At 35.5% G+C, this 18,543-nt stretch overlaps 1 protein-coding gene across 4 annotated transcripts in view; it reads right to left on the bottom strand.

The window, feature by feature from the left end:
* LOC123685433 (ATP-binding cassette sub-family G member 1) overlaps positions 1–18,543 on the bottom strand; it is a 42,845-nt gene that overhangs the window by 5,276 nt on the left and 19,026 nt on the right. For all 4 annotated transcript variants that reach the window (XM_045625126.1, XM_045625127.1, XM_045625125.1 and 1 more), the window contains 4 exons: positions 6,030–6,225; positions 3,130–3,275; positions 1,072–1,310; positions 594–689 (listed from right to left, as the gene is read on the bottom strand). In XM_045625126.1, the coding sequence (XP_045481082.1) occupies positions 594–689; positions 1,072–1,310; positions 3,130–3,275; positions 6,030–6,225 (677 nt within the window). The remainder of the gene's footprint in view (positions 1–593; positions 690–1,071; positions 1,311–3,129; positions 3,276–6,029; positions 6,226–18,543) is intronic.

The raw sequence follows: 18,543 nt of genomic DNA, 5'->3' as shown, positions 1-18,543 counted from the left end.
ATCGGTATAGAGCCATGATTACTAACTTTTTCATTCCTGAATTGAACAACCATGATGTCCAGGAGCTGTGGTTCCAACAAGACGGCGCAACATGTCACACAGCTCGTGCCACAATCGATTTATTGAAAGACACGTTTGGTGACCGCCTAATTTCACGTTTTGTACCTGTGAATTGGCCTCCAAGAGCTTGTGATTTAACACCGCTAGACTACTTTCTGTGGGAAAATGTAAAGTCATTGGTCTATGTGGATAAGCCACAAACCCTTGACCATTTGGAAGACAACATTCGCCGTGTTATTGCCGATAAACGGCCACAAATGTTGGAAAAAGTCATCGAAAATTGGACGTCCAGATTGGACTACATCCGAGCCAGCCGTGGCGGTCATATGCCAGAAATCATATTTAAAATGTAATGCCACTAGATTATCTTGCGTATAAATTGAATTCATATTGTGTTTTTTCACACGATTTTATTAAATTCATCAATAAATTGAACATTTTCCGCTAATGAAATCGTATTTTTTGAAGAAATTTATGGCGGTCTTTTTTCCAATCGTTTGAATGATCTAAAATTGTTCATAATAGATAATTACCTTTAGTATCCTCAAGCTCTTTAATTGCTTTTACATTTGCCGCATTAGTTAATGTTTCAACATCAGTGCCATGCTCTCCAACTGCGACCTCCATAACTAAAAAAAAACAAAGAAATAAATAACGTTTTATATGTTGCACAAAAGTTGTACCTTCATAGAATAATTGTCCTTAATGATGCTGAACATACCATGCAAAGCTATACTAATAAATTTGCTAAATGGAAAGGATATACAGCGTGAGTCTGAATTTAACCAAAAAACACTTTTTGATCTACAACTTTTTCAGTATAACGATGAATACTGTTGAAGTTCCAAGAAAATCTAGTTTTTCATGAAACCCTCACATGATTATTCAAAATTAAGGGCATATTCCTCAATTAACCTTTTTTTTCTCTACTACTAATGGTTTTTAAATTGTCGCCTTGATACAGAACAGAGACTCACCCTGCATAGTTAGATACATTCTTGGATAACTTACGGAAATCAGCAGGATTGTGATACGCTGGGCAAACCAATCCCAATTGCGATAAGTGTGGAACCAAATCTCGAACACTTCCATTGTATATGCAATTGCCCTCGGCTACAGCGTACAGTCGATCGAATGATTCAAAAAGCAAAGCTGACGGTTGGTGAATGGTGCAAACAACTGTCCTGCCATCTCTAGCCAAATTTTTCAGTAGTGTGACTGTTTGTGTACAAGATGCACTGTCTAAACCTCTGTGGTGCAAAAATAAAATAACATAAGTCATACAAATTTAGGAGTGTATTATATTGGGAGTGTTTTTTATCTACCAAATGATAAACAAAGGTATAATTGAATAATAATCCCTTAGTGATAACAGGTTAAGATTCGTTACAGAAACAAAAATAATATGAAGTCCAAAAGGGAGCAAAATGAGTATTAGAATAGAAAAGAAAAGGCATGAGAAACAATTTGAGTTGATGAATCGAAAATAATTAAGTTAATATGCACACAATCAAGGCAGAATGATCATATCCACAAATATCCGAAAATATTGAGCAAGAAGTATGAGAAAAAAAATCAGAGGTCGTTATAGATAACAATATCTTCTTAATAAGTCGATGAGGTTTCAATTTTCTGCTTTAATATGAAAAAATTTGTAGATGAGGCTCATTGAATGCTCTCAAATACCTATAGTGAGGTCGCTATTAGTGAAAGAACATGCCGAGAACGCTTCAAGAACGGTGATTTTGACGTCGAAGACCAGAATAGCGGTGGAAGAAAGAAGGTTTTCGAAGTTGCAGAATTGGAGGCATTACTTGACCAATACTCATGTCAGACATAACAAGAATTAGCAGGATCATTAGGAGTGACGCAAAAAGCTATTTCAAAACGCCCGAAAGTCAAGGGAATGATTCAGAAACAGAAAAATTAGGTTTCGTACGGGTTGAAGCCGAGAGGTGTTGATTGGCATGTTTGCTTGTGAACAGCTGCTTGCAAGGCAATGCCGGAAGGGATTTCTGCATCGCATTGTGACTGGAGACGAAAAAGGGTTCATTACGATTAATCCCAAGCGCAGAAAATCATGGGGATATCCCGGTCATGCTTCCACGTCGACAGACAAACCGAATATTCACGGTTCCAAGGTCATGATCATTTGGTTGGACCAGCTCGGCGTTGTGTATTATGAGTTGTTAAAACCGATGAAACAATCCCAGGCGATCGTTACCAAACGCAATTAATGCTTTCGAGCCGAGCATTGAAAGACAAACGGCCGCAATACAATGAGAGACATGATGAAGTGATTTCACAGCATGACAATGCTCGACCCCATGTTGCGAAAGTGGTCAAGACATACTTGGAAACGTTGAAATGGGAAGTCCTACCCCCACCCGCCGTATTCTGTATACGTCACTTGTTTCGATCAATGACACATGACCTGGCTGATCAGCACTTCCGGTCTTATGAAGAAGTAAAACATTGTATCGCTTCATGAGATCACCAGTTTTTTCAACGCGGGATTTGTACGCTACTCGAAAGCTGGAAGAAAGTAGTGGCCAGCGATGGATATTAATTTGAATCATAAATGTATAACCAGTTTTTTACAATAAAGCCTCGAATTTTGGAAAAAAACGATGTAAGCAAAGTTGTACGCCTATTTGTATATTTAATCAATGTTTTCGTTTTTTTTTTTCATATTGATAACATAAAAAATGAGGAAGTGGTGAATGAAAAATTCGAACTTTCGTTCATATCTCGAAAATAACAAAAAAACTCGACATTAGGTTTTCAGTTTCTTTCGTTTCTGTATGAAATATCTCAAAAATTGGAGATCCCATTTTTGGAAATCAAATTTGAACTACCCTACACCTTCGTTGCGCTAGATTACTCCAAGTGCATTCAACCTTTGCTTCTTCAAGCATATACACATGTCGCAACTTTGTATCAACCATTGGTGACAAGTCATACATGATAATGGCCATCGGTATAGGAAAAGAGGACAAAGCCATTTGTGTAAACTACTACGGTGTTTGTGTTTGTGTACAAGCAAGATAAATAAGAATAATTACTCACGTTGTAGGTTCGTCAAGGAATAAAATAGGCGGGTTGCTCAAGAGCTCTAAGGCAACGGCCAATCTTTTCTTTTGACCTCCTGATAAGCGCGATGTCATGGTGTTGTGACAGGCTTCGAGTCCTAGAAGTTCGAGAATTTCAACCACCTGTAATTCAAAAAAACAATACATTAAATTTTTCACATTATTGTTTGTTTATTTTAATAGTGGCATGACGTTAACGATCCAAGAAAATTGTCGGTGTCAGAATGTCAAAACAATCCTTTCACTGCTGACGAACGAATTTCGAGATTCTAGTCTGCTCAATTCTCTATGAAAAAAAGAGTCAGACGGTCGCATGAAAGAATTATTAAGGCCTCACTCTCTGAAGATATTCTGCCCTCTATACAGAGGTGTTAGGTATACATGCGGCAAAAACTCACGAGATTATTCCTTGGCATTCTTAGGATATGTTATCCTTTGATGATCTTTGAATAAGCGCTCTGTTGCGAAGATATAGGTTGAAAAACATTCACAACAAATTTCAATATTTTCAATTATCATTGTAGACGTACGGAGATCGCTGGATTGGTCGAGGTGGACCTCACGTAAGGTCTGCTCGATCTCCGGACTTGAACCTCCTGGATTATTTTCTATGGGGCCTTCTAAAATCATTAGTGGAAGATGTGGATGAATGAGAGATCGGATCTGATATTTTTGAAAGAGTTCGCAGTCTATGATGAGAAAATTAAAATCAAAGGATAGAATGTCCTCAAAAAAGTGCAAGGAATAACTTCTTGAATTTTTGCCGCAGTTTACCTAACACCCTGTTTATCCTTGAAAATTAATTAGGAACTCAAAATTCCTTATACGGGTGCAACTTTTTCAAGAAAAAGTTGTCAAGTTTTTGGCAGTAGTGTGCCAATTCGAAATCATTCGATAATGTTCACATTGAGGTAACAGAAATTCACAACAGATCGAAAAAGTAGCTATTCAGCATGAGGAACAATATATTTGAAGTTTTTTGTTGATAAAAAACGGTGTAGGTAGGTACATTTAATTGATAATTATATGAAAACTATTAATGTCACATATATTTCATGAATTTTTTGTCTGCATCTTATTCCAGAAAACAATGAATGTTTATTGATTCGTCAACCTTTCTCCTCCATAGAATATGTATATTCGAAACGTACAGGACCGTCCTAAAGGAGATATTCTGCGAATTATTTTTCCAATGTAGGTAAAATCTTCATGACTAAATATTTGAGTAACTTACATTTTTGGTGAACTTTAAATAGGGTTTTCCGATTGGAATTATACTATGTATATTTTTTGTTGTCATTTTTTATTTGTGTTCTCTATAGGTTATACTATTGAATCATGGAAATGTACATGCTCCAATAATGTTTGAAAATTGTTGAATTGTTTTATCAAAATCAGTGCCCATTTGTGAATACTAAGAGAAATTTAAGGAGAATTCCTGGACGACATTATTCAGGTAATTTACTCACTATTGTACTGATACTGACATGAGAAATGACAATAATAATGCACAATTATAACCATTTACAAAAACCCTATACAAACAAAACTACAGAACCAATCAACGTATTTTAACCATTAACGAACTCAATAGAGATATTCGAACCCTGAACTCACCCTGAAAATTTCAAGTGCCTAGCATATTCAGTTCGAGAGTTCTATACACGGCGACCGGCCTGGTAGAGCTAGATCGCGTAAAAATAAAAAACAGAATGACGAAACATTGAACTTATGCAGCTGAGAATATATTATCAAATCATCACATTTCTCTGGAATTGGGTGAATTGAGTTCAGGTCAAGCAGGTCTCTAACCTTCAGCTTTGAGTAGCATTTTTTATTGCTCCAACTCGTTTTCGCGATCCTATTCGCTAAATTTGTATGAATGAACTTGCGAAATTTAGATGTGTTTGGCATTTTCGAAAGAATAAATTGTTACAACTGAGTCACTGACTATTAGATTTGGAGGCGAATCTGTGGAATGAATGAATTATTCAGTACTACCTCTATTTACTTGTGAGGTCAATTATATCGAGAATTCCAAATTTCTTCATGAAATTTTGAGGAAAATCATTTTTGGGCGAATATCTGCAATTTTCGAATTTTGAGCAGGGTGGGGTCTGAAATGATTCAGAAATTCCTTTTTTGATTGCAAACTAACGATTTCCAGGGAAAAATCCAATTTGAAGTGCGCAAAGCTTCCCCGTTCATGTCATTGCTCTCATTTATCTTTCGAAAATAATCGAGAAGACAACGAAATTTTTTATTTAAGACAGATTGTGACTTCTTGTCATTTCAATGTAAATATCCGCTTCGATAACAGATGATTCTTCAACCACTCGAATTACAACTTCAATAACGATTAATGAAACCAATTAAATACATACATTGTTAGCGAATTGAAGTATTTGTTCTGAAAGACAGATGTAGGTTTTTCGAAGGTCATTTTGTGAAATCTGTTGACAATGGGTTTCATTACATACCGAAGAGAATCGAAAAATACATGTTTTCAATATCATGTTTATGTGTTATGTTATCGATAAATAATTTAATTTGTCAAAATTTTTCCTTCAAAAATTCATGGAACTTATAATTGAGCTAGGGGAAATAACTACTGTAGAAATTTAAGTTTTGATCACGCGAGAAGCTCTGTTGGTTCCCAAGAAAATCGCTGGACGGCAGACTGATTTTTTTATGAGATTTTTGGATTCTACATAATTCTGAAAAGTAAACAATTGAAACTATGAATTTTTCTTGAAAATAAGAAATTAAGAGAATTCCTAGACCTTTTTTGTGCTGTACCGACTTTTTGATCCACTTCAAATGTGAATCCACCCAAAAGGCAGATCCGCGGCGCTTCTTGTATTTGATGCAACTCACCTGTTGCCCCTTATAGTCATGCGTTACATTATAACCCAATTTCAAGTTTGCAGCAAACGTCATGGATTCGTAAACTGTCAAATTCAATCTCAGCTCCTCGTCTTGTGGGATGTAAGCTGAAAGTTCTCTAAAACGTGGACTGTTGTTCGTTCGTACCACATCGTTATATCGTACTTCTCCAGAACTTCCCCTGGCTCTGAAAGAAAAAAACAAAATCACAATCCAAAAGTAACGACAAATTTGTCTGATTTGAAAATTGATAAAACAATTTAAAAGGGTTGTAATGGCAACACTGTAAATGATTCTTGACATTTCTTATGTCATTTGTGTTCAATAGGCTATGCAATTGAATCATGGAAAGATTCACGCTTCAACAACGTTTAGAAATTGTGAAATTTGTTACAGAATCAGTGATCATTTGTGCACTATTCTTTCAGGCTGTACTTGGCACCACTTTCAAATTTGTCAAAAACACAACGAATAGTGAGTTGTGTAACTGAAAAATATCGGCATGAATTCTTCTTAAATTTCTCTGAGTATTCACTATTCACATAAGAGCCTGATTTTAATAAAACAATATAACAAATTTCGAACTTTGGCATAACTATTGAATATAAATGACACAGAAAACGTCAAAAAAGAATACAAATGGCGTAATCAGAACCTTAAAAATGCAGTGATTTAATTAAGTAGAGCTTTTTTGGGCTCGTTCATTTATCAATTTTTTGTAAACACAGAATTTGAAGAGTTTCGAGGTGGATTTATGTTTTGAATGGATTATTTCACTGAAGACAGCACCATCATTACTAAAGGTATAGTGTGTAACGTCCATTGTGATAAATACGACACTGTTGACACATCGATCTTATTCTTTCAGGGTTAAACTTGAAAGGAGAAATCTTTAAGTCATTCATTTAACGCTTTAATCCATTCGTCAGTGTTAAACATGAATTATAAGAATGACTTATTTAATTACTTCCACTGACAGATGGTTACACTAACACACGTTTCGCAGAGAATACGCGATTTCACTAGCGATAAAATGGATATTTATTATAAGAGAAAGAAGGAATTATTTTAACATGTTAGTGGGTTTGGATCGTAGCATAAAACATTGAAAAACAATTTCAGAAATAAATTGATTCTTAATTGCCATGAAAAGTACTTTTAGCCTGATCTCATTCGAAAGGTAAATTTGAGGTCTTCAAGGAGTAAAACAGGCTTTACTCAGGTTTTTGATCATATCCAATACCAAAACCATTCGATGGTTTTGATAAAGAGAAGAAGTAGAAAACCCTTGCAAATATACACTGATGATATTATAAACTGTGTCCGTAAAGTATAGAACAAATTAATTTTTAGCTAAACAGACCATTTTAAGAAATAATCCTGAAACATGTCGATTTTTTATTTTAATTTACCGTATTTTGAAATAATAATCTAATATACCGGGTGAATTACTTTCGAGTAATGAGGTCACTGTCATTTTTTTAAATGGAACACCCCATTTTGTCTCAATTTTCCGATCACTCTAGCTGAGCTGATTCCAAAATGTATCACATGTTGATTCCAATTGGTACAGGATGGACAAAAATACAATAGTTTTGTGTGTGCTCATAAAGTAACGCCTAACATTCTTTATTAGTTAAATTAACAATATTATCAAAAATACTTATTGTCTAGCGGTAATTGGTTTGAACTTAACACCCTGTAGTTTGTTGCATTTTTAGATTAATAAAAATGAGCTGTTTCCAAACACGTTTGGTACTTGTGGTCTAGCAGACAAAATATGAAAGAAATTATTTCTTATCAATTTAAAAAAAAAACATAGTCGTCTAGTTTTTTGTGAAATTTAATTATTTGTTTATTGCCGCTAGACAAAAAGTATTTTTGCTAATATTGTTAATTTACCTAATAAAGAATATTACGCGTTGCTTTATGAGCACACACTATTGTAGTTTTTTGCACCCTGTACCAATTGGAATCAACATGTGATACATTTTTGGAATCAGCTCAGCTATAGTAATCGGAAAATTGAGACAAAATGGGGGTGTTCCATTAAAAAAAAAAATTACGGTGACGTCATTAATTACCCGAAAGTAATTCACCCTGTATATTAGATTATTATTTTAAAATACGGTAAATTAAAATAAAAAATCGACGTGTTTCAGGATTATTTCTTAAAATGCGGTCCGTTTAGCTAAAAATGAATTTGTTCCATACTTTACGGACACAGTGTATATTATATTATGATTATATTCAGTAGGAAATTCCTGCTGCTTCTAATATTAATTTGACTGGAATCTGAGAGCGAAATCTATCATCCGATGGACGCTTTAAACCTCTGAGAGTTCTTTGAAAGGTGTGCATTGAAAAAAAATCATTTCTGAAGATAGTAATCAAGTGAAAACAAGATTAGTCCCCTTCTCATTATACGTTGTAAGTATTATTAAGACTCCGGAATTGATTATGGGAGAGTACATACAACTTTCTCATCTCAAGGATAAACCTTGACTTCTGAAACTATACAGGGGTCCATATAAAACAGTCTAGCCAGATATTTCCGGAAGTTTGAGTTTTTTCAAAATACGCCAAGAGGATTTCAAATGTAGGTATCTATAACTAACGATTGGTATTTCATGGGGGTAGGATCATCCCCTTTAGAAGGGTAGCAACCTCCTCAAGAATTTTGAATATATTTCCTGTATACCCCTTTGAAGTTGCAATCACAAGATGCCCCTTCCAAATAATGATTCACCTTTCTTTGAGGATGCTTTCCGGAAAAACTCACATTCGGATGGACTATTTTATGTGGACCATCCTGTATGTATGAAGTCTTCACAGTAATACAGCATAAGATATTCCTCAAACTTTCAGTTTCATTGAACTCGATGTATTATATAAGGATTATATTCGACAATGTCTGATCTTCTGATAAAGAACGAGAAGGTTCAGGTGAATATCCCTGATGTTTTCAGTTTTCAAGATCTATATATAATATTTACATTCTTGAAGGTCATCCAAATTGACATAAACCTTGACAATTCGTACCGAATCTTCGTGTAAGATTTCGATTCGAAATACATCAATGGGTCAAGTATATCAGTTACTCAATATGCATTTTGATGAACCTGGCGTGAATTAAAGCAGCTCTACTATAATTGTGATTAAAATATTCAACATTGAAACGATAATTCGTCTAGATTCGATTAATAGATGTAATAAATAGTCGACGATTCCAATGAAGATATATTTGATTACCGTAAATGGTGTTTAGATTCCGCCCGGATATTTAGTACCTATGTTATGAAAGAAAAAATGAAGGTTCGAGAAAATGAATGTCCAACAATAAACCTTGGAGTTTAGTGAAGGAAAAAATATGGAACTATAGACGCTCCGACATTCCAATTTATTTTTATAATTTTGAAACCCCTACTCTATTCTTTCGTAAATATTAAAAATAAAAACAACCCAATGGAATTGTTAAAATTTTCTACAAAAATGTAAAAATTTGGCCCTCACAGATAGCAAAACTTAAACACATTTGGGTACTCTGAAAGGTACCTTCTCAACCGGCAAAAGTGACACTGGTGACAAAATTTGAGTTGTTGTGACAAGTTAGTGATGTGAAGAATCGAAACGATGTGCGTCATCTCGGAGGCGATACGTTAATAAGCAGAATTGTCGCATTTGGGACTCGGAAAATTCTAGAATGATTGTTGAAAAACCTCTCCATCCTCAACGTTGCACTGGTTGGTTCGGTTTGTGGGCTGATGGTGTGATTGGACTTTTTTCATTCGAAAATGAGACTGATTCAACTGCTACCGTGAATGGATTGCCCTATCTAGCTATGATTCATGATTTTTTTGGCAGGAATTGAAATATATTGATATGGACGATGTTTATCTTCAACAAGACGGCAATACGTGTCACACAAGCAACGAAGTAATCACAATTTTACAAAAAAAAATATCCTGCTGATCACCAGTGGCCACTGAGATCTTGTGATTTAACTCCTTTAGACTTTTTTCTTTAGGGCCACATGACAGATCTATGCCAATGCTTCACAACCGATTCAGGACTTTAAAGATGGAATTCGTGAAGTTATCAAGGACATACAACTGCAAATGTTCAAATTGGTGCTGCAACCACTTCACACCGAAAATTCATCAATACCGTTTCATTCAATCCTTGGGAATCCTCCTTCATGATATTAGATCGTGAAAACCCTTATCTATTTTTAGAATGTTGGTCAAATGAAAACAAAAGCTCTTACATAATATAAAGACTCGATACTAAATCATTTGTTTACTTGACACATTTACGAAGATATGTGAGAAACGAATCAGAAAAAAATTTACTCATTCATGAAGTAGGAGTTCAATAAACTTAGATAATTGATTACTTTAACATTCGGCTTGTGTAAATTTTTCGGAGATGTTTTGTCTTCAGTTTCATTCATTACTCATCAGAAAAGCCTTTTTTTTTAATTGTTATCTTCGTTATAACATCATTCAATGAATAATGAGATCACTCTTGGAAGCCAGACAGAGCATGTAATAAGAATATGTATTCCTGTAGGACGGAATCCATTGGGTTCCTGGACAGCCTAACGAGGAGAAAAAGCCGACTTAATGTGAAAACGTGAAGATAACTCTTCAGTCAATACGATCTACAGCTGTCTCAAATTTGGCAAAAAAAGTGTCGTTGAGGAGCAACTTATTGTATTTACCATCTGTCCAAACACTAAATCTATCACACCTTATCTGAAGTTTGATGGTCACTATGAAGCAATATTCAAGAAATGCGTGGAAATGAACTAAATGAAATATCGTATTCCAAAAATGTATCAGCTGCAGCTGTTAATGCACCTGTATCAGGTCCGTCCAGTGTTTTAATACCAAAAACTTTTAAGTAGTGGAATATTTCTTCAACATCTCAAAAACTATAAAGAATGTTATTATCTTTCCTCTTCGAATTCTAATTTGCCTAACCTTTTTTTTATCCATTCTCATTGAACTTTATTCTCGTAGACCTGTCCATCAGAAAAAAATTAATTCTATAATTTGTCATAAATATTAAATAATTGAACGCTTCATCCAAATGGAATTAATTTCGAACATTCTCACATTTGGGATCATTATCATAATTGTTAGCACCCATAGAACTAGACCCAAAGCTATTCAGGTCAGGGTCAATGAAATATTAGTACAACATTCAATTACCTCCAAAAGAAACAGAAAGCTAATATGATACAAATCCCTCAGAACAATTATCTATTAAGCAATGGGTAGAAATAAAATGGAAGTAGTTTTGGCAATAACAGCTGTCTGACCTATCATTAAAATTGTGAAATGACCACAAATCTAACCGAAATATCTTTCCGGCAAATAATTTTTGGCGAAAGTGCGAAACCAGAGAATGAAGAATTTCAATGAATTGACGAGGTGAAAGAAGAGTGGAATATTGATACATGATTTCTCCAGGGAGGCATCACAAAATCGAATCTATTTCTAATAACTTCGGAGTTAAAGGAGGGGTCCGAAAAGTATCAATTTCCAAAATCGCCCTGTATCTCTTGAACGGAAACAGTTATGCAAAATCTGATTAGACCAACTTGAGTTTCACGAAAAAGTAGGACAGGAACGTGAAAACCGCAAGGCTCTATTTTGAATAACAAGCGAGAAACCTGGCTGTCTCACCCAAAAAGGGATGCACTGTACTTCGAAGTGTTGAATTTTCTGAAGATAAGAACGAGGAAGTGATAGTGCTACAACTATTCTTTCAAAATCTACGTTTCTTTCGTAATGACCGTTTTTTAAAACTCGGCATAAGAAAACAAACTGAATTTCATAAATCAAATCAACACGTAAACATTATATTTCTTCCGATGTTTTGAAATAATAGATAATCGAATTATTTAGTATTTTTGCTGTTGTTCCATAGTATTGAGGAACTAATCAGGCATATTATTGTTGTTTGAAAAGGAAATTAATATAATCGTTCCAATAACATACGGAAGCACAATAATAAAAATACAACATGATATGCGAAAGATAAGTTTTATTACCCATAAATGTCAGTAGCTCAAATTTCAGAGTTATTTGTAATAAGCCTGGACCATTAGAGATGAGTGACTTGAATTGAAAAAAAAGTTGGGTCATCGAGTATCACGATTCTTCTATACTTTCATTGTTTGCACAAATTCATTTGTAGATAATTAAAAATTCACGTCAGGATTACCTCTCATGGCTATTGAAAGTGAATGAGTGGATGTATTTCCCATAGAAAACCAAGGTTTTTTACCATTACTAGAATCATATTATCCTCGAAACAAGAATCCACATTTTCAGAATTTTTTTTCATACACTATTTTGTTTAACTGAAGTCTTATTGGAACATTAGATATAAGGTTTTCCAATGATGGTTTCATTTTGAATAGCCCTGTATTTTCACTGCTGTCATCTTTTGACACTTCTACTTTTTCTTTTGTAATGATTTTTTGTAGGATTTTTTCACGAATATTTAGAAAATATATCAGTGCTTTGTACATTGAACATATCATCAATTCTTTTGCGAAAATAGTAACGTTTTTTATTTCATTCGCGAATTAAATATATTTTCATTCTACAATGTAGATTATTGTTCAAAGAAATGATGTGCAAACCCCCTAAAAATCGGTGGTTACAAGAGGAAAAATCTCTAATTTCGGTTGGTATCTAGGTGCTCGAGATTTGAACGTGAGCGGAAAATCTGAAATTATGTATTAGTTATTTCGTTTTAGAATTATTGTGTTTACGGCCGGACGATTGGGCATAATCGAATTTTGACGAAATGATAGAGCGCTCAAACATTAAAACAATGAACGCAGAAGGTGTGACTCATTCAGGGTTGGGTAATGAAACGAGTAAATGACTCAATTTAGCCCGGTATTTCCAACAAGAACCGTTTCACATATTCCGCGAACAGTTATGTGCGCCTATGAGTATGAGTCCCTTTCAATCATCAATTGAACGTCTCATTAATTCAGTAATATCATTCAGATTCTGGACAATACTCCACATTTCATTTGTCCTTGAATCAATGACGCCTCTGCAAACAAAAAAAACCAATAACAACTTCCTGCCTCAAAACATTGCTAGTATGTACCCATTACACGTGAAACGACATTTATAAATATTTTTCTAATATTTTCCGACCATGAAAAATACCGAAGTAATTACTAATTAGGTGCAGTCTACCTAATTGATTCAGAATTGAATAGTAAAAATTCACGGATTCAGATATTCCTGCACATAACCTGGATCTGCTCGAATTCATTCATTTATTTCAATTATTTATTTTATATGCATTAATTCAACTGCAAAAATAAGATTTTGTTCTACAAGGTATCATAGAATGAACGGATTTGGCACAAAATTAAAATGAAAGATATTCCTACTGAAATTTATCTGAAATTCGTCGTTCAAACAGATCGCTTGATCTAACGGCTTTGGGTTCTTCCAAAATCATATCCACAACGAATTTAGTCAAGCAAAAAACTCAGTACTGAAAATTTGTTTTCTCCAATTCTGTGGTTATTCCGTTCATTCTCCCACATCTTGTAGAACAAAATCGTGCGAGAATATATCAAAAACGCACAGTTTTCATGGTTATATTTTATTATTCTATGTTGGTACTCCGAACTTTCCGCCACGGCTTTATCTGTCAATTCATCAATTTGCCTTAAAGAAATCAGTTCTGCCAACCAACATTTTTCAATGCAAAAATCACTAAATTATATTTATGGAAATATTTCATTAATTTCAATGAAAATGCAATGAATTAGAGAATAGTTATTTATAATACAAGTGCAGAAGGCATTGATATTCTTCCACGAGTTCAAAATTCAAAAACGAGCCACGAAGTGGCGAGTTTTGGAATGAGCCTTCTGTACGAGTATTATACGTTATTTTCTCTAATTCATTGCATTTTCATTGAAATTAATGAAATATTTCCATAAATATAATTTAGTGATTTTTGCATTGAAAATGTTGGTTGGCAGAACTCATTTATTTAAGGCAATTTGATGAATTGACAGATAAAGCCGTAGCGGAAAGTTCGGAGTGCCAACATAGAATAATAAAATATAACCATGAAAACTGTGCGTTTCTGATAAATTCTCGCACGATTTTGTTCTACAAGATGTGGAAGAATGAACGGAATAACCACAGAATTAGAGAAAATAATGTATAATACTCGTACAGAAGGCTCATTCTACCACTCGTTCATTCCAAAACTCGCCACTTCGTGGCTTGTTTTTGAATTTTGAACTCGTGGAAGAATACCAATGCCTTCTGCACTTGTATTATAAATAACTATTCACAACTTAAGAAGTAGGTATTTAAAATAAGAAAAAAAAAGGCAATATCGTGATGATAATGATGAAATATTAACTACGCACTTTTCACTTTTGAGGTTTTAAACCCACTGCAAGATTATTTATAGTCATGCAACCATTTATTTATCGATGGTACAAGAACAAAGGTTCAATCAGACACTGAAATATGAAAGTCTTACTTTCTCTCCATCAAGTGAATGAATGTCATTACAAGAAACTGAAGAGAGTAGTTTCTCGAAGATTCTTATATCTCTATACGAGATATCCGGTAAACCGAGATAAATGGATTTCGCGAAATATTTTAGCGATACCTATCTATCTATCCGATTTAACAAAGATATTGTCCAAATATAAACTATATTGTGGATTATAGGTAATATAAGGTGTGTGAATAAGTCTTTCCCGTTTTTTTTCAAATTTTGAGCCTTTATTGTGAAAAAATGGTTACAAATGAATTATTGAAAGTATTGGCCATCGCTAGCTACAACTTTTCCCCATCTTTCTGGCAACATACGAATCCCGTTGCGAAAAAATTCGACCGGTTTGGCCTCTATCCAGTCATCCACCCATTTTTTGGCTTCCTTGTAGGAATGGAAGTGCTGGTCAGCCAGGCCATGCGTCATCGATCTGAAGAGATGGTAATCAGACGGAGCAATGTCTGGACTATACGGCGGGTGGGGTAGGACTTCCCATTTGAGCGTTTCTAAGTATGTTTTCACCGGCTGTGCAACATGTGGGCGAGCATTGTCATGTTGCAAAATAACTTTGTCGTGCCTGTCGGAGTATTGTGGCCGTTTTTCTCGCAGTGCGCGGCTCAAACGCATCAATTGTCGTCGATAGACCTCGCCTGTGATCCTTTCATTCGGTTTCAGAAGCTCATAGTAAACCACACCTAGCTGGTCCCACCATATACAGAGCATGAGCTTGGCGCCATGAATATTTGGCTTGGCCGTCGATGATGATGCATGGCCGGGTAGTCCCCATGTTTTTCTTCGCTTCGGATTATCGTAACGGATCCACTTTTCATCGCCAGTCACGATACGATGCAGAAAACCCTTTCTTTTATGTCGCTGAAGCAGCTGTTCGCAAGTGAAAAAACGCCGTTCGACGTCTCTCAGCTTCAGTTCGTACGGCACCCAATTTCCTTGCTTTTGGATCATTCCCATGGCTTTCAAACGCTTGGAAACGGTTGTTCGGTCAACTCCCAATGCTTCAGCAAGTTCTTCTTGCGTTTGACACGAATCTTCATCAAGCAAAGTCGCCAATTCTTGATCTTCAAAGATTTGCGGCCGCCCGGAACGCTCCTTGTCTTCCACGTCGAAATCGCCACTTTTGAAGCGTCGAAACCATCCGCGAACACTTGAATCATCGACACAACCTTCTCCATAAGCTTCCTGAAGCAACCGATGCGCCTCGGCAGCAGATTTCTTCAAATTGAACCAATAAAGTGAAACTTCCCGCAAATGACGTCGACTAGGCTCAAATTTCGACATTTTCACGATTTCAAAAATTTATGATGCGAAAAAATTTCAACTAATGTGTGGAATTGTTGACAGATGAATAAGCTTTGATTATGACATATGTAACCATTAAATACTCGCACAGTATTGGTAGCGCCATCTCTTACAAAAAACGGGAAAGACTTATTCACACACCTGATAAAATGCAGCTGTGTGGCGTTCAGAAGAACAAACACACTGCAAATTTTATACTATGGCTCATGATTTCCACTTTCAACGCAAAATATCTCAACACAAATAACGAAAAACATGGGTTTTTTTTTTTCAAGAACTCTAGAATAATATCAGAACACAGAATTATTGTCGGAATGAATATTTTATTATTATCAATCGATTATTATTCGATCAGATTAATTTTTCACAACTGATTTCAATTAATCTGGCTGTAAAGCGTTAATGGTGACTAGAACATTGGCTTCCAATGCTTCAAGAGTTGCTGATTTGTCAGCATAAATCAGTGACTCAACATAGATCCCTTGAAAGTAATCAAGAGACGTTAAGTCGCGAGAACGAGAGGGCCAGTCAACAGGACCACTTCTGGAAACAAAGTTGTCACCCAATTTATTTTGAAATAAATTGATGATTGAGCGCGCTGTATTTTATAAGCAAGTAAGCCAAGATCCTTACGTAAAACTTTCTAGTTGAAGGTCAAAGGCCAATCAGTTGAGAACAGCGACGCATTGACATGTTCTTCAATATTTAGATCAACGACATCAGCAAATTAATTTTTTTGGCCTTGTTGGTGGTTTTGAATAGAGAAGAATAAAATTAGTGCGAAAACGGTAAAGAACTGTACGAATTGCTTGCTCGCTAGGCTTCAAATTGGACTAAGTGATCTATGATCCTAATTTGGAGGCGTTGTTTTGCTTTGAACGTTTCATGATGAATTAGCAAGGTCAAACACTAGATAACAAACAAAGAAACTCATGAGAATCAATAAAATAAAGTACTCCTTACTTCGCATTTTTAGAGATGAGGTTAATTTTTGATGGTTAAGTGCGCTGTATTTTACAGGCAAGTAAGCCAAGATCCTTACGTAAAATTTTCTAGTTGAAAGACAAAGGCCAATCAGTTGGGAACAGCGACGCATTGACATGTTCTTCAATACTTAGCTCAACTACATAAGCAAATTTCTCTTCGGCAAGCATATTTCTTGGCCATGTTGGTGGTTTTGAATAGAGAAAAATAAAATTAGAGCGAAAACGGTAAAGAACTGTACGAATTGCTCACTCCCTAGGCTGTAAATTGGACTATGATCTGTATTTGGAGGCGTTGTTTTGCTTTGAAAGTTTCATAATGAATTGCCAAACTTCATTGAATAGAAATGTCAACTCAGTTTGGCAAGGTCAAACACTAGATAACAAACATAGAAACTCCTTACTTCGCATTTTTAGAGATGAGTTTGATTTTCGAGCATTATCTTGTTCGAAAGAAAGCAGATGACCTATGCGCTGACTCTGTTTTTGTCTAGAAACGCATCGTCTGGTCCACCGAGTAGGGATATCCTCAAGTCTCTCACCAGGACCTTTGGATACTTGTTGGAACCTACTGCTATTATCTGCTCAATTACATTCAACATTGACATTTGTACGTACGCTTCAACATATTCTGATACAATTCCATCCGAAGGATGCCTAGACTATCGGATCGAAACTCAAGGTCAATTGGATCGATTTATTCTAACTAACGGGTGTGTTTTTTCGAGGTATATAACTTTAAGTTGGCATTACTGTTCAAGATGGCTACCGATTTAACAGCTGTCAAGCGATTTATTCTCAGTTTGGTTTGGCAATTCATCTTGAATAGATTCACTCCTGAACAACACTTGCAAATAGTGCAATTTTATTTCGAAAATAATGGTTCTGTGCGGAATACGTATCGCGCACTACGTCCATTTTAATTTGTTTAGCGATGAAGTGCACTTCTGGTTGAATGGCTACGTCAACAAACAAAACTGCCGCATTTGGAGTGAAGCTATAATAATACTCAAGTGTATGTCGAAACACCGTTACATCCAGAAAAACTGACTGTTGGGTGCGCTTTATGGGCTGGTGGAATCATTGGTCCGTACTTCTTCAAAAACGATGATAGCCAGAACGTTACAGTCAATGGTGATCGGTATAGAGCCATGATTACTATCTTTTTCATTCCTGAATTGAACAACCATGATGTCCAGGAGCTGTGGTTCCAACAAGACGGCGCAACATGTCACACAGCTCGTGCCACAATCGATTTATTGAAAGACACGTTTGGTGACCGCCTAATTTCACGTATTGGACCTGTGAATTAGCCTCCAATATCTTGTGATTTAACACCGCTAGACTACTTTCTGTGGGACTATGTAAAGTCATTGGTCTATGCGGATAAGCCACAAACCCTTGACCATTTGGAAGACAACATTCGCCGTGTTATTGCCGATATACGGCCACAAATGTTGGAAAAAGTCATCGAAAATTGGACGTCCAGATTGGACTACATCCGAGCCAGCCGTGGCGGTCATATGCCAGAAATCATATTATTTAAAATGTAATGCCACAAGATTATCTTGCGGATAAATAAATATCATGTCAATCGAATAATCCATCGTTGTTTTATTGCAATTTAAATTTCTATA

Source organism: Harmonia axyridis, chromosome 7 (assembly GCF_914767665.1).
Source record: "Harmonia axyridis chromosome 7, icHarAxyr1.1, whole genome shotgun sequence".
NCBI classification, from domain to species: domain Eukaryota; kingdom Metazoa; phylum Arthropoda; class Insecta; order Coleoptera; family Coccinellidae; genus Harmonia; species Harmonia axyridis.
This window is presented reverse-complemented; position numbering and strand designations above follow the sequence as displayed.